This window comes from Gobio gobio (assembly GCF_949357685.1).
Source record: "Gobio gobio genome assembly, chromosome: 20".
Lineage (NCBI taxonomy): Eukaryota > Metazoa > Chordata > Actinopteri > Cypriniformes > Gobionidae > Gobio > Gobio gobio.
Window position 1 is genome coordinate 45,060,360 of NC_137113.1, and position 17,500 is coordinate 45,077,859.

The following is a 17,500-nucleotide window of genomic DNA, read 5'->3' on the forward strand; positions in this document are numbered from 1 at the left end:
AAAACAAGCATATGGAAAAACATTCCTGCTTATCTCTGGTGCATGGAACATGGATCTTTTTCTTATCGTATTGTATCTGATTTTATTTATTTTTGTTATGTCTGCCACTTTTTATTTTATTTTAACTGCATCCTGCACTTCAGTTTAGTTCTCCTGGTCAGGATTTGTTGTTGGGTTCTTGTATTGTGCGGTCCACCTCTTACGGTTTTATGGCATTTGTGTCTCTGATTAATTATTTTGTGAATTACTTTGCAAACCTGTTTTTAAAGGTGCTATAAAGTTGCTATAAGTTGTTATTACTATTGTTATTTACAGTTCGTATTATGCTCTGTTCATTACTGTCCTGTCTAAATAAACAGGACATTTGCATTTAAATTTGGGTTATGCAGTGTTTTTAAATTATATTTTAAACTGGGGTGCCTTGAAATTTTATGCACTTTTGAAAGGTGCCCTGACTGAAAAAGGTTTGAGAAAGGCTGCTCTAAAACATCAAGAGTGTGATATTGACACATCCACTCACACACACACACACGCACGCACACTTATACACACACACACACACACACACAACACGAAAAACTGAACCTATGAACCACATTTGGAGTTTTTAAAAATCACTGCTTCATCAGAATGATATGAAACTTGGTGACTTTTCTAGCATTAGGTATGTAAACACACACAAAAATTGAGGGCATGATTCGAGCATGCTGAGTGGTCGTAAAAAAATATTCCCTCTTGTGCTCTTCTACATTTCTTGACCACCATAGGAAATGAATGGGAAATCTGCAAAAACACAAATTCACAGAAAAAAACTATATTTCTAACAACAACAAAAAATATCTAAAACTTTATAATAAATAGACTTTGAGGTTTTTTAAATATATATTCAAATCCATCAAAAAAATCATTAAATGTGTTCAAAAGAGAACTAGGGAATTCTCAAGCCTCTACATTGAGACTTCTAGTGATTACACCCATGGTTGCATGATTTCTTAAATAATTCCAAAAGAGGGGCTAATCTGCCTTCAAAAAAATATATTTTGAAGGCCTAGTCTCTTTTTTAACCTGAAATACTGCAATACAAAAAAAATAGACCATAATTATTGTATAAATATTAAAAAATACCATCAAATCATCTCAAAATACAAAATTAAAAAGAAAAAATATTATTGGCTTTACTGGGGTGGAGGAAGTTTAATTTTTAGGTGTCCCGTGTCCGGTCACTTATGACCCGGAAGACAACCAATGCAACCCCTAAACGAAGAGCACCAGAGGGTTAAACTTGTTTTTGAATAATTTATGTTCATGAGTTATGCTATGAGGTGGTACAGAATCAAATTTGTCCCCATTTCCATCTTTAATGCACATTCATGTGATTTTTTTCCCCTCATAGTTCTGTGTTATTTCAAATAAAAAAATGCCATTGTATCCTCTTACTTTCCACATCACAGAGGTCAAATGTCTTGTGAAAGGCACTTTCTTTTTAAATTTCTTAATTTAAATGTTTAGATAATATTCAATTGGGGGATCAAATTATTTATACACAGTTTAGAAACTCTCTTAAAGGAACACACTCCCCTTTTCCGACTCCCCTAGAGTTAAACAGTTGAGTTTTACCGTTTTCGAATCCATTCAGCCGATCTCCGGGTCTGGCGGTAGCACTTTTAGCATAGCTTAGCATAGATCATTGAATCTGATTAGACGGTTAGCATCTCGCTCAAAAAATGACCAAAGACTGTCGATATTTTTCCTATTTAAAACTTGACTCTTCTGCAGTTACATCGTGTACTAAGACCGACGGAAAATGAAAAGTTCCGATATGGCTAGGAACTATACTCTCATTCCTGCAGCGCCTGAAAATAGGCTAACTTCCTTCAACATAACCAACCTGACAACCACAGGGAGCGTGCCTTGTAACCATGGAGACTTAGTACACGATGTAACTACAGAAGAGTCAAGTTTTAAATAGGAAAAATATAAAAACTCTTTGGTCATTTTTCTGAGCGTGATGCTAACGGTCTAATCAGATTCAATGATCTATGCTAAGCCAGGGTTGCCAACTCTCACGCATTTGGCGTGACACTCACGCTTTCAGGCTCAGTCTCACGCTCTCACGCTGCCCAACTTAATCTCACGCCAAATTGGCAAACCTGCTTTTGATATTAAACAAAGTCTAAGCTTTTAAATTTAAGTTTTAATGCGAAATTCAAACAATAAATTGCGTTTTGGCGCTAATATGGCATAACAGTTAAAGCCAGAGTGTTGCTACATGCTCTCTCATCTCCCGGGCGCGCTGCTCCACGGAGCTCTCTATACTTCTAGCGCTGTGTCAATACATTTGAATGGCTTGATACACAACAGCTCCACTTTACAGGTGTTTGCAGCAAGATTTGGTAAACAGTACAGCATAGTGTGCATTGATTATTACATCAACCATACAGGATCGTTTTATAATGGAGAGTGATGGAGATGCAACAATGTTAACATCAATGTTAATGTTTTTTTATTGTATTTAGCCCTCGGGTATTCCTTACTAATTGGTCACACTCATACTCATTGATGGTCAAATGTGACCATACACCTTAACTATTTTTCAATTGAATAAATGTTTTATATTTTAGTTCAATAATATTTATTCAATATTTTGAGATATTTTGGTACTAAATACTATTTGTTCATTAATTATGGTCCATTATTGACCATTTAAAATATTTTTCTTCTAATATTTTTCTTATTTATATTACAATTAGTATAGTAATTTTGGTTAAATTAGAGAATTCTTATGCAAAGAGGCAAATTAAAGTCATTTTGTGGCTCGAAAAATAATAATTTCCATTTGTAATTAGTGATGCACCGATCATGATTTTACATGGCCGATTCCGATACCGTTTTTTTTTTCAAGAAAACTGGCCGATTCCGATTTTTAAAAAAAAAAATTTGCACAATAAAAGAATTAAAGTATACATGAACAAGATGTTTATTTGGTATTTAACAGGCTATATTGGCTTTTGACTAATGAAAACAAGTCCGCAATCTGAAATTAACAAGAAATTGAATTGGAAATTAAAAGGCTGAAAGGTGAAATTAAAGGCTGCATATTCTGCAATCCAAACAAAGATGTTACTTAAATCAGCATTTGTTTTTAAATTCAGTGTAAAGAAAAAAGTCTTTACCAGTGAAATTAAATAAAACCAAAGTATATAATTGTTCCAAAATGTTAAATCAAATAATATTTAGTGCAACGAAAAAAACTAAGATACTACAGCAGGTGCTTTTTAAATCAAATTAAGTAAATGTAATTTTAAGGTAAAATAAAAAATTATCATCCTATAGGCTACAGAACTGATAGTATTTCATTTCAAAAGTGCATGCATGTTCTTCTTTAGGCTACAAAAAGAAGTATTTTGGCTTCTCATCTAATCCAACACGTGAGAAGCTGAGCTGAACAAACGCTCACTATCTGCAGTGCAGGGCGTGGAGAGGTAAGCTCGCGCAACTTCAGCTCGCGCAGGAAAGCGGCTCTTCATTTCCTTCGGTGTATTCCGTCTCTTCCTTCAGTTCTCCAGTTTCCGTTTGTAACACACAAGTGACATGTTCGCGAATGATTGTAATATAGGCGTATGTGCACGCGGGCGCATTTCGGGCAAAATCGGCAGAAAAATACAAAGAAAACCGGCCGGTTGCCGATCGCGCGCTTAGAAGCAAAAACCGTCCGGTTACGATTTTTGGCCGGTCAACCGGTGCATCCCTATTTGTAATGCCATTACCCACTGGTGCCTTTATGGCTCTTTAATCAATATACATGTATCTAATCTAGTTGCTCAAAAAAGTATTGGAGTTTTGCATTTTAATAAATATTTTAATCAAACACTAAATTCCTTTAAATGTGAAATTTTAAAATGTTAATAACGTACATATCCTTATTTCCTTATATGTACAGTAGGCTATGAATCGATACTGAAATCGATATACCCGTCAGCCCCTCAACACCCCCCCAAAAAAAAGAAAAGAAAATCTCACTCCAACTTGATCTTAAAACTTGGCAACCCTGGCTAAGCTATGCTAAAAGTGCTACCGCCAGACCCGGAGATCGGCTGAATGGATTCGGAAACGGTAAAACTCAACTGTTTAACTCTAGGGGAGTCGGAAAATGAGCCTATTTTCAAAAATAGTGGCGTGTTCCTTTAATGAGGAAAATGGGAATGACAATAGCGTCAACAAAACAGACCATTATAGGCTAGAAACGAATATTAAAAACCTCACCTGCGCAGAATCTTGTTCCTCACTAATAACTGGCCCAAAGCCTCAGCTCCTGTTCCTCTCATGTTGTTGCCCTGAAGAGAAATTACATTTTTAGGAAAGGAATTACAGACCAATTATACATTTCAAAGCTAGAGACAGACCAGTAAAATATGTATTTGTTATAATGCATAATTTCACCTTCAGGTCCAAAACTTTCACTGTGGTGTTGGAGCAAAGCCCATTGAGCAGCAGCTTGGCACCTGTAGATGGCAGGAAGAGTGTGAGTGCTAAACTACAGGACATTCAAACAGCCGGTTTCTTTTATATACGACTCCTTTGCTTTTTAGATTTAGAGGGAAAAAAAGGAGTGAAGTTAAAACCCTTGAGCATCCTCATGGACATTTTTGTCTTTGTTAATGCTAAATACATAAAGTTTGGCACAGGTGTGTATTTTTATAGGAATTTTACTATTTCCTTTAAAAAAATTAATTTTGCACTAGGTACACAAAATACTCAAATTTGGAACACAACTTGTTTAGATGTATGGCTTTGATTTTCTATTAGTTTTAGAGTTCAACATGTTTTATAAATATATATTTGATATAAAATAATGTTAAGTTTCATAAACTTAAACCTCTATAACTAAACATTTTGGTTTCACTTTTTTGACTTCAACAGTAATCTGCCAAGGGTCTTCTTTAAAATGAGACCAAACTTAAGTCTGTGCTCCCAATATTCATTTTTTTATGACATGGACATTTAACTTTTAACATGTAACTTTTTTAATTGATGCACAAGGGTTAAATTAGTACAATTAAAGTAAAATTAATACATTAAAATGCCCCTGTGATGCTCTATCGAAAATCCCCTTTCATGCAGTGTGTAATAAAGCTGTTTGTGAATGTAAACGTTCTGCAAAGCTGTAAAGTTGAGCCGAAAGTGCAAGATAAATAAAGAAAGAATCGACTCTGAACCGCTTATACGAGTCGTTTGTGAATCGAATCTCAATCAGTTATGGCTACACATCACTAGCTAACACATTTGCATAATGTCCTCCTATGTTGGACGTCGTCCGCCTGCGAAGAACTTGACCCGTCCTCAAACACGTCATTTTACTCTCGACTGCTTCTCAAATCTCAGTTCACAGGATTCGCAAAACTCTTGCTCTTGAAAGATGGCTCAGTAAAATGACGTATGAAGTGTATGAGTGTTTCTGTAGTTTTAGTAGCCTGGTCCTACCAGACTCTCGTACATTTCATTTGTACAGCGAGTCTGGCCACTTCCTTGAGGGCGGGTTCTCTGTTGAAGTTTAAAACTATTGGATCTGCCATAATCAATCGCTAACGTTTGGTCGTGACGTATGTCATGCGCCGTTCGCCTCTGTTTCTCACATGGAAGTCCGTAAAAATAACTGTGCAGCCACCTCAGTGATAAAACCTAAAACTCGTGCATTCGGATTGTGATTTATTCACAGTGGAGGGGAGAGTTTTGTGATCGGGAACGCGCTGCTCACGTGGTCCATAACATGATTGTGCTGTAAATAAAATGTCATATGCTTGGTATGATGAGAATAAATTCTGCTGTAAATAACGGCCCAATTCAAATGTTTACGTGCTTTTCTTCTTTTTATTTTTTGAGCGGTGATGAAATATATTGCTCTTGAAAATAATTGCCAGCATTTAAAGAAATACAAGTCTAGAAATAAATCCAAATTACAGCGAAGCGCAACCGTACGGTGCTCTGCAGGGGTCAAAAAGGATATAAACTGTGAATTTTCAAGTTATACATTCTTAAAAAACTCAGAGATGTGGATTCGGACAGCAATTAAATGACCACATGACCTTGGTGTGTCTAAAACAGGAGGTAATTCGGGGATTTTTACGTGGGTGGTGGGAGACGGACGACAATAAAATCACTGACTAGCCCCTGTAAATGATGACAATACCTCCAACCCCACAAGAAACAATTACCGTCTGAATAGGGTTTCAGCAACTCCTTCACCACTAACGGAGCGAGCTGGAAAATCTAACTTTTTCCAGGACACAACATCATGGCCACCAACAAAACTCAGCAAAGATTGTTCTTGCTCCGGCTTTAACTTCTGGATATTCGGCAGCGATGCCACAACGGACCGAATGGCTTCGCTCGCATCTTTCTCCGCCGCCATTACTGAACTACAACTCAAACTAGCGCACGACATCAACGTCATCGTTCTCAGCCACTCCCTCTGTTAGCTGATTGGACCGGTTAAAATTTGTTCGAAGAAAACCTAAGAATATACCGCAGTCCCAGACGGAGTACTGAAGGAAAATGAAAATTGAGCTGAAGTAGGTAGGAGGGCAGAGCCAGGCTATAGTTTTAGTGCATTTTGAATGTGAAATGAACTGCTGTGCCGGTAAACGTGACCGTGGTGGCTGAGTAGCACCGGCGGTGGTCGACCAAAACACTTTTTTTGTATGTGAATGCTGTTTTACCTGAATATTATGGCACGAGTGAAGCACAAACATTTATTTACAAAATAAATAATAGTTTCGCAATTAAACGTTACATCACAGCCAGGGAAACGGTTCGGATTCATGCCGAACGAGAGAGGTAGGCTTTGTGAACTGAGCCAAATTTAAGCTTTGCCTGCGTTTTGCTATCTGGTCACCCGATTTTCCACGAATTTAACAATAGCCTTACTCCATTTTATTCTACTGGTCTCTTATTTATTTTGCCAAATCTTCATTTTCGTCTCTCAGAGGGGATTATAAACGTTTCTTCCTTTTGTTTGCTTTAATTAGGAGTTTGCATCATTTACTGTGGTAAAGTAGAAAACGGTGTAGGACAGATACTTTACTTCAAATTATATTTAACACAGTTTGTGTTTGTTATTAGACTTAACGTGCGTAAAGTTTATAGCGCATTTCACACACGGCAGAGATTTTTAGTTTCGCTTTCTCTCGCAGTGCATAATCAAACAAAGCCTAAAGGTCTTGACCCTGCGGAAGATAAATTCGCTCTTCACACATTTTACTACAATCCATTTTCTAATCTAGTTTTGGGACATCAGGAGAAAACATGAAGATATTAGAAAAGCGATGCTCTATTTCTTGCTCGTGTCCCATATCCCTTTCAGCACAAAGCGGCACGCACCTCTGTGTGGGGGGAAATATAAAACGAATATTTTATAACTAATATTTAACTTTCTTATATTATTTATTAGGGCTGGGCGATAAAACGATAATGATATGTATTGCGATAGACACGTAATCGATCTCAATAAAAAATTTGTTCGATAAAACGTTTGATCATTTTTTTTCTTCGCAGGAAGAAACCAGAGGTTGCGAAGAAAGTTTGGTTGCATGACCAAAGGCACTCGCTCTCTGGTAACCAAGCGACGTAGGGAGTGACAGGCTAACAGCCAATCAGGTAACTGTATCATGTTTGGTTGCGCCATATCGTTGTCTCGTGTTGGATTCATTCTTCAGTAAACAGAACCAACGTGGAGTGATAAGTGGAAAATGAGTGCCGCAGCGAGCGAGGAAATTGTTGATAAAACAAGTCAGATCGCCAGTATGTCAGTTTTTTTGGATTTTATAAGTCTAACTGTAGTCAGACCAATGTCGTCCGCAAATTATGCAAGACCGTCGTCCCCACCAAGACTGGTGGTACCACAAACTTGTTTTACCAGCCTGGTTTATACTTTCGTCTCGCTCCGCAGCGCGTGCGCCTCGTTCGTTTGGGGACGTGTTTATACTCGACGCGCTCGCCGTTGTGCTATTCTTGACTTTGGCTGAATCCGAAAACGCCCCCTAAACCCTCAATCACTATTCCCTACTTTACACTAATACAGTTCACTTGAAGGAGTGAATGAAAACAAGTGAGCGAATTCGGACAGCCGCTGTGTGTACATTGGCTGTACACTTGTAATTGCGGTGCAAAGTGGAATAGAATTAATGCACTCAATAATGTCCACTATGGTTTCGGACACCACTACAAATGGCCATCCCCTCAAATAGTGCCCTATTTAAAGCTACACTGTGTGATATTTTCCCCCATCTAGCGGTTAAAAGGTTTATGACCATCCACTGAATATTAGTTTCTCTTCCTCTCAATTCCGATTTCGTTTTAACTCCTACGATGGCCGATTTAGTCCAAGATTAATATGGCTTCCAGTTCGACCTCGTCCACATTCGACACGGTGCCATCGAGTGTTAAAACGCAAAAGGCGAAGCTTGAATTTATGGGTATGTCCCTCTTTGGCTGATGTACTTTCAAGATGGAGGGGCAACATGGCGACCGGCATTCGAACCCCTCACCCGTATGTATTTTCAATGGCATATTATAAACTTACGAGAATACTTTATTACTTGAAATAAGTAAATATACATTAATGAGCACATATATTTTTGAAATAACTAAGTGTTTTTAGCTAAGAATAAACTAAAAAATGTACACAGTGTAGCTTTAAGAGCATAGGCGGCGATTTCGGATTCACCCTTTGAAACTACATGGAGAGGTGCATCAGTTACTTATGACAAAGCGTCTAAACTGTAACAGTTACAAAGAAATAACGGAGGCACTGCATCTTAATGTTAAGAGATAATTGTTAAGTGTTCATTGTGATTTTAGACTGTTTAATTATTTGAGTGTTTTCCATGGTTGTGTTGACATTTCTGCCTTTATAACTGAGGGGATTATAATCAGAGGAAGGTTAAGTTTAAAATAAATTTTTTTAAATGTAAAATATTTTTCTCTTATTTTAAATAGGTCATAAAAAATATCAATAATTATCGATATCGACCGATATGAAACACTTATATCGTGATACAGTTTTCAGCCTTATCGCCCAGCCCTATTATTTATATTACCATTATTTACTGATATTTATTGAAATGTTTTACAGGCTGTAGTGTGTTGTTTCGCTGATGGAACTACTAAAATAAACACAAATGCTTAAATGGATGTTTGAGCCTTGTTTATATTTTTTATTTTCAAAATGTAGGCATATATATATATATATTAGTGGTGGGCCGTTATCGGCGTTAACGTGCTGCGTTAACGTGAGACTCTTATCGGGTGACAAAAAAAATATCGCCGTTACTCTATTCTCAAAGTTGGGTTGGGAGCTGGGTCTATACTACGCAAGCTATGATGACTTTCACCTTGATATTTTAGCGCGGATGTATACCTCGAGAGAACGAGTCTTCGAACCTGTGTGTATGCCTACTAGTGTTGTCAAAAATATCGATATTTTGATATGTATCGATACTGAAATATCTGAAACGATACGATACTCATTTTCTACAGTATCGATATCAGATGCGCTCTCCTTTCCTCTCCGACCGACAGCGAGTTGACACGTACCCGCCTCCTCTCATTCAGTCCGGTTAACCCTCTGAACATTGCGAACGCGTGTTCTGCTGGATTTTTCCTCATGACAGCATGTTAGTATTGGTGTGACTGGTCTGAATTTCGCGCAGGGTTGCACATAACGTTAATTCTACTAATTCCCGCAGATTTCGCGCTCGCATCTGAAGCGCACACACACATACCGTACTAAAGCCGCCTCTGACATAAAAAAGTGCAAAAATGTGCTCCTTTTTCCAGCTTATTAATGGTCAAAAACACTCAAAAATGTCTCAATGCCCATCTTGGTGATGAGTTTTAACATAAACACAGTCGTAACCAGCTCACAGGAACAGTGTTTGGGATCCATGCGTGTGTCAGGTCTTAAAGGGACAGAAGTTATTTATTATTCAAACTACAAAAAGACAAACGATCACTTAGGAGCACACATATTCAATCAGGATTCAGGCCGCATCATAGCACAGAAACTGCACTCGTTAAAATCACAAATGATTTACTTCTAGCTTCTGACCAAGGCTGTATCTCAATACTAGTTCTACTTGATCTTAGTGCTGCGTTCGATACTATAGATCATAAAATACTATTAGATCGACTTCAAAATTACACTGGTGTTCAGGGACAGGCATTAAACTGGTTTAGATCGTATTTATCAGACCGCTACCATTTTGTCTGTCTAAATGGGGAAAAATCAAAGATAACATCAGTAGACTATGGGGTGCCGCAAGGATCCGTGCTAGGCACTCTGCTATTCTCTATATATATGCTGCCACTTGGTAATATTATAAGAAAACATGGAATTAATTTCCACTGTTATGCTGATGACACTCAATTATATATTTCATCACGACCAGATGAAAACGCTAAATTATCTAAACTGACAGCGTGTGTTGATGATATTAAACACTGGATGACGTGTAATTTTCTGCTATTAAATTCAGATAAAACGGAGGTGTTACTTATTGGTCCAAAAAATTGCCCACAAAACCTCTCACAATACAACTTTAACTTGGAAGGATGTCCTGTCGCTTTATCCACTACAGTAAGAGACCTGGGTGTTATATTAGACCGCAACTTATCTTTCGAAAGTCATATTTCATATGTTACAAGAACGGCATTTTTCCACCTTAGAAACATTGCCAAGCTACGTAACATGCTATCTATTTCTGATGCAGAAAAGTTAGTTCATGCATTCATGACCTCGAGACTAGATTACTGTAATGCTTTATTAGCTGGTTGTCCTGCATCATCGATAAACAAACTGCAGTTAGTCCAAAACGCAGCTGCTAGAGTGCTTACTAGGTCAAGAAAATATGATCATATAACACCAATTTTATCATCCCTACACTGGTTACCTATTAAGTTCCGTATCAATTACAAAGTATTGCTACTGACCTATAAAGCCCTAAATGGGTTAGCTCCAGTGTATTTAACTGATCTTTTATCGCCCTACAATCCATCGCGCTCTTTAAGATCACTAAACTCAAGGCTTCTGGTCATTCCTAGGATATCTAAGTCCACTAAAGGAGGGAGGGCTTTTTCATATTTAGCTCCTAAACTCTGGAATAGTCTTCCGGATATTGTTCGAGGTTCAGACACGCTGTCCCGGTTTAAAACTAGATTAAAGACGCATCTCTTTAGCCAAGCATTCACATTATAATTAAGTTTTATACTACAGTTAAATCGCACCAACAGCATTAATATTCTGAACAGCAGCTATGCTAATTATTTCCCATCTGCTTTTCTGTTGTTATCTCGGGACACTAGTCCCGAGGTAACTAGTTCGTCAGCTCCAGTTTGTATCCAGCCTCGGATGGAGACTTCAGATGCCCCTGTGATGAGACGACTCGACGCCTGTGAAGAGACGACTCAACGCCAGCGTTGTTATGGCCTAAAATAATTAGGGATGCACCGAATCCAGGGTTCGGGTTCGGATTCGGCCGAATATTGGGCTTTTTGACTGGGTTCGGTTTCTGCCGAACCTCAGAATTTTTTTCCACCGAACCCGAACACTAGGCTTGCACTATGCGCGCCCCGCTGGTCGGACGTAATGACGCCGCTGTTGAAAGTGAAAATGGAACTCATGAACAGAAAACGTGGCAGTATACTTTAAGTCAAAAGAAGGCGATTCAAGTTGAGCTACGCGTTCAATTTGCAATGCCGATTTGTCTCGTGATGACAAGGACCCTTAACAACAGCCGCTGTTATAACATTTGCATCTGAAACATCCGAGAGAATACGAGTTGTGCATGAAGGAATCTACAGACAGCAGCCAAAATGTATTTTATTTTACCTTGCAAACAGCCTATAGATCTATAGATCAGATAAAATATAAATAAAATTAATAAAATATATAGGCCTACACTAAATATTTTTCACTTAAATAATTACCAAATTAAGATGACAAAACGAAAATACACTGAATCCGTTAGCTTTGAAGAACCGGAATTAGGTAAATAGGTAGATAATATACTATATATCTTTACATATACTATTCTCTTAAAACCATCATTTCGTTATTTTAGTCTAACCCAAATAATGATTCATCCGCTAGGTTGCACGTGAGGGGGAAAAATAGGTTCCTTCCACTTAAGAGTTGAGCTCTTTTTATTTTAATATATCTCTTTACATAAATACTATTTTCTACTTTTAAAAAAAATAACTTCAAATAAAAATATTACCACAGGAGTGAAGCACAAAGCTTTGTTTAGCCTAGAAAGGAAATAATGGTCAGAGAGCTCTTTTTCATTCTGCTTTGTGATCTGGATCTGGTCACTCGATTTTCCGTGAATTTAAACAATAGGCCTAGTCCATTTTATCCCAATGGACATGGACATCTCGTTTCTTTTCCCAAATCTTCACTCACGTCGCACCCATGTTCGCAGGGGATTATAAACGTTTCTTCCTTTCGTTTGCTTATAATTAAGTCTATTATAACTATTCACATCCTTTACTGTGGGAAATTATAAAAAACACTGTAAGACGAATACCTTTTTACTTTTAATTTTATTTAACACAGTTTGTTCTTGTTATTAAACTTGGTAAGGCGCGTCAAGTTTGGTTTATTTGAATAGCGCATTTCAAACACGCCGGTGATTTTAGTTTCGTTTTCTCTGGCAGTGAATAATCAAACATTGCCTAAATGTCTTGACCCTGTGGAAAATAAAATCCACTCTTCAGACCTATTACAACAAGTGTTGCTTTACAACATCAGTAGAACATATGAAGACGAAGATATTCAAGAAGGTGTCTATTCAGTGTCCCATTCCTCTCAAAGCGCAGAGCGGTAGGCTATATGACGCATCTTTGCGGGGAAATAGTATGAATCAAATATTTTTCTAACTAATGTTTAATTTTCATATATTCTTGAGGTTACCATTATTTACTGAAAATCGTTTTGTTTTATAGGCTGTAGTGTGTTGTTTCACTGACGGAAGTGCTAAAATAAACACGCATATGGATGTTTCAGCCTCAAATGATTTCAAAATGTAGGCTATATATCTGGCATAGACTACAGTATTTAAAATAGCATATATGCATTAGTTACATTCTCAATTTAATTTACTGAGCAATCCCTGCTAAGTTTTTAGTTTAACTAATACTATGGAAGAGGATTAGTGTGTGTCGCACTCAACAGACTCGCAACGGGGGCGTGGCATCACGATGGTGGCGCTCCATCTTGATGTCGGCACAACCCTAGCGCGCGCCTCCTGCGCTCTCCGTTGGGTTGTTCTTTGAAACGACAGAGGACGACTCGCGGTAATTTTTCTATAAACCATCATGAAATAGCGCCGAGAAGAACATACACAACAATGTTTACTTTAGTAAACTTGACCAAAACAGTTAATGGCATCCCTACACTGCTGTTGACGTTGTTAACTTCATTAATGTGTTTACTGTGATAATGGACTGCGGATGGGAGTAGGATTCGGTATTCGGTTTCGGATTCGGCCGAATCTTAACCAGTGGATTCGGTATTCGGCCGAACCCCAAAAATCTGGATTCGGTGCATCCCTAAAAATAATACATGATTGATTAACTTATCCTAACATTTTTTCTTTAACATTCTCTTTTCTAACATTTTTTTTCAATGTACATTTATGAAATGCACTTTCTGTGAAGCTGCTTTGAAACAATGTGTATTGTGAAAAGCGCTATACAAATAAATTTGAATTGAATTGAATTGAACATATTCTGAATGCCTTCGGCAGAATTCAAATGAGCCATTTTAATCTAGATTAATTCCAAGATTACAGTGAGATTAATCTAGATTAAAAAAAATGTATCTATGCCCACCACTAATATATATATATATATATATATATATATATATATATATATATATATATATATATATATATATATATATATATATATATATATATATATATATATATATATATATATATATATATATATTCAAATGATTTTCCTTTGTATTCTCAGGACTTTTCTGCGAGTTACCTTCCTCACTGAGCATGCAGTCGCTGAGGATGAGCTCAGTGAAGAGTGTGTCGTTCTGCATTGCCCTCCCCAGCACGCCGCAGGTGTCCAAGCTGACGCTCTGCCCGCTCAGGTCCAGTCTACAGATGCCCGTCCCCATCCTCGGGTCCTGCAGTTGAGCCAGCACTGATTCCTGAGTGTCTACTCCTCCCTCCTTACACAGCCTCAGGTACGACCTCCTGAATTCCTCCATGACCTCCGTCACCTCTCACTGGGCTGTGGAGAAGAGAAAACGTCCTTGTGATTGAAATGGAGAGCGTCATCAAAATGAATTACAATCATCTCTGCCTGGTTATAAAGCGTAAATGTAATCGTGTTTATTGCACATATGGCAGTGTCATCTTCAGGTCATCTCACACTGATGCATGTGTACACAGTGGACTGGGGTCTATAGCATGGAGTGCCAGGTGTGTTTCCGTTTAGTTTGCACCAACCCTGGGTTTGAGGCAGCATGAAAGTAACACACACTCCACGGCTAACCTGCTCCGAGGCAGGTTATGTTCCAGGTAAGACATATCAAACCCAAACTGGACCAATCAGATGTGAACAAAGTGACACATGTCTGATGCACATGTTTCTACTCCAAATTTATTAATTTATTTATGATTTAATGCCATATCAGCAACAATGGCTATATTCATGGCAATCAACAGTATCCCTTCAATACATTGTTTACTATAATTTAACAATTTTGTCCTAAAAACAATCACTATACAAAATCAGTTATATATACCAATAACAACAACAGCAATAATAACACCAATTACATAGAATCTTTCAATTTAATATTTGACAGAAATTCTAAAATTACTCCAGGAGAAACCTTTTTAAAAATGTCCATTAATGTGTTTTCTGAATAAAACCGTTCTCTAATATTATTTAAAAAAGGACATTCTATTAAAATATGTTTTACACTCGTGAAATTCTTACACAGATCACAAACCGTTTTTTCTACTCCAAATTAAAGGTCACTACATAGCAAATGATTTTTAAAGACAAAATCGCCTGGCTTTTAGCAATGCTTATTTATTTTATAATAATAATTTAGTATGATTTTGATTTAGATATTATTTATGCAATTATTATACCCTTAACCCATTACACATGTACAATTTTAGTTTATCAATTATTAAGCACTTAGTTTAAATAAACATAAATGTGTAAAGGTAAAATAAATAAGCTTTAGAATCAATAGATAAAGCTATAAGAATTACTACATTTGAATTTAAATCGCTCTATATTTATATAAACTAACTTCACAACTTTTACTTGCACTGATATAGCAAGATTTGTTCTTTTCGTTGTCCTCTTTCATAGACAGATATTTTCTTCTTGCGGTGTAAATTTGTTTAAATTCTTAAATCTTGTAATTGAAAAAAGTGAGTTTGTTCAGGCCCCTGATCTTTAAAAGCTGTTACATCCAAAACACCAACTTTGACCCTCATCCATTCATTAACCATATCAATTAACTCTATAATATGACTGTTGGTACAAATATTAGGTATATTTGTGGCAATAGCCAACAATACATGGCATTATGCCAAAAAAATCATTAGGATATTAAGTACAGATCATGTTCCATGAAGATATTTTGTAAATCTCCTACGTAAATATATCAGATATTAATATGCATTGCTAAGGACTTCATTTGGACAACTTTAAAGGAGATTTTATCAATATTTAGATGTTTTTGCACCCTCAGCATATTCCAGATTTTCAAATAGTTGTATCTCGGCCAAATATTGTCCTTTAACAAACCATACATCGATGGAAAGATTATTTATTCAGATTATGGATAAATCTCAATTTCAAAAAAATTACCCATATGACTGGTTTTGTGGGCCAGGGTCACAAATTATTAATTTAAATATTAGTACAAAGCAGTTAAAGATACTTAATATAAAGTGAAAGAGTTTTTTCTTTCTTTCTTTTTTCTTTAATTGATGACAAATTCAGCACAGCTAAAAAATAGCAGTACTACTACAAAGTAGTGGAATATTTACCCAAAACACATGTTTATTAGACAATAAAATACTATGGTATACTATAGTAAAATGACTCTAGTAAATACTAAATAAGTGTTTTTGAACCATACTATAATAGTACTGTAAAGTATTAGTAAATACTATAATATACTACAATGTACTGTATTATCGTTACTATAGTATGGTTCAAAAACACTATAGTATTTACTAGAGTCATTTTACTATAATATACTATAGTATTTTTTCATGTTAAAGAAATAAAATAATAAAAATCTTCAAGCAGACAAACGTTGTGCACTCAGTGAACGTTACAATCGAGTCTAACTTAACTTACTTGCACCCGATACTGTACGTGCAAAACTCCTTTACGCGCAACAATCGGTTTACATGAGAAGAAGAGTAATAAAATGACAACTAACCTTTCTTTCTGCCGTTAAAATACATGACTTTATTCAAGGTTTTTGAGCGCAGATGTTGTTCAGCCTCTTATCTTCACTATTGTTTCGTTTGACAGTTTAAAGTATCCAGGAAGAGAAACGACTTCCGGTTTGAAACTGCAGAATTGTGGGATATGTAGTTTTAGAGGAGGCAGTTAGATTTCAAGAAGCAAGGACACTTGGAAGATTTCCGTGTATCACAAAGTGAGAAAATATAAGCTATATAACAAATGTCTATATTTAACATTGTTTAACAAAGTGAAATGTTTGTTTGTTTTTCAGATGTATTTAATCTTTGTTGACTGTCACACAAGCTGGAAGATGTTTCTTCATTCACCATATTCAATTTTACATATAGATTTTTAACAATGGAAACATAAAGTTTAGTACATAAAAAATCATTTTTTAACCAACATGGCCTACCTTCACCACAAAGAGTAAACAAAGCATTTGTATCTTTATGATAGAGCCAGTTCAGTGGATTTGTATGATTAGGCCATGATTGATAAGGGCCAATGGAGGGACACCGAGGTTACACCCATACTCTACATGGGATTTTTAATGACCACATATATTCAAGACTGAAGGTGCTTGTTACAGTATATTATATGTATACTGTAAATATGTATGTATATATATATGAAATACTGTAACTATATATGGATAGGCTAGATTTGGCTTCTCTGTGAAACAATTTATTGTTAAAGTTTTTGGTTATTTGTAAAATGTTGTATTTGAATGCAAATATACCTTATCTTGAATAATAATAACTTTACTTTGTAACTGTACTTATGATATGTATATACACTTTGTCAGTTTTGTGGTTTCATGAATGAAGAATGATTAATAATTATTTGTTATTTTTCTCTAGATAGATAGACAGACAGACAGACAGACAGACAGACAGACAGAAATAGATAGATAGATAGATAGATAGATAGATAGATAGATAGATAGATAGATAGATAGATAGATAGATAGATA

General features: G+C 36.3%; 1 protein-coding gene across 3 annotated transcripts in view; it reads right to left on the reverse strand.

The window, feature by feature from the left end:
- Positions 1–16,625, reverse strand: part of lrrc45 (leucine rich repeat containing 45) — a 42,051-nt gene extending 25,426 nt beyond the window's left edge. For 2 of the 3 annotated variants that reach the window (XM_079801653.1, XM_079801654.1), the window contains exons 1-4: positions 16,499–16,625; positions 14,056–14,310; positions 4,441–4,502; positions 4,264–4,334 (exon numbers count right to left, since the gene is read on the reverse strand). In XM_079801653.1, coding sequence (XP_079657779.1) covers positions 4,264–4,334; positions 4,441–4,502; positions 14,056–14,287 — 365 coding nt within the window. In that variant the 5' untranslated portion in view covers positions 14,288–14,310; positions 16,499–16,625. The remainder of the gene's footprint in view (positions 1–4,263; positions 4,335–4,440; positions 4,503–14,055; positions 14,311–16,498) is intronic. The other variant, XM_079801655.1, reaches the window with a different exon arrangement.
- Positions 16,626–17,500: the final 875 nt, after the last annotated feature.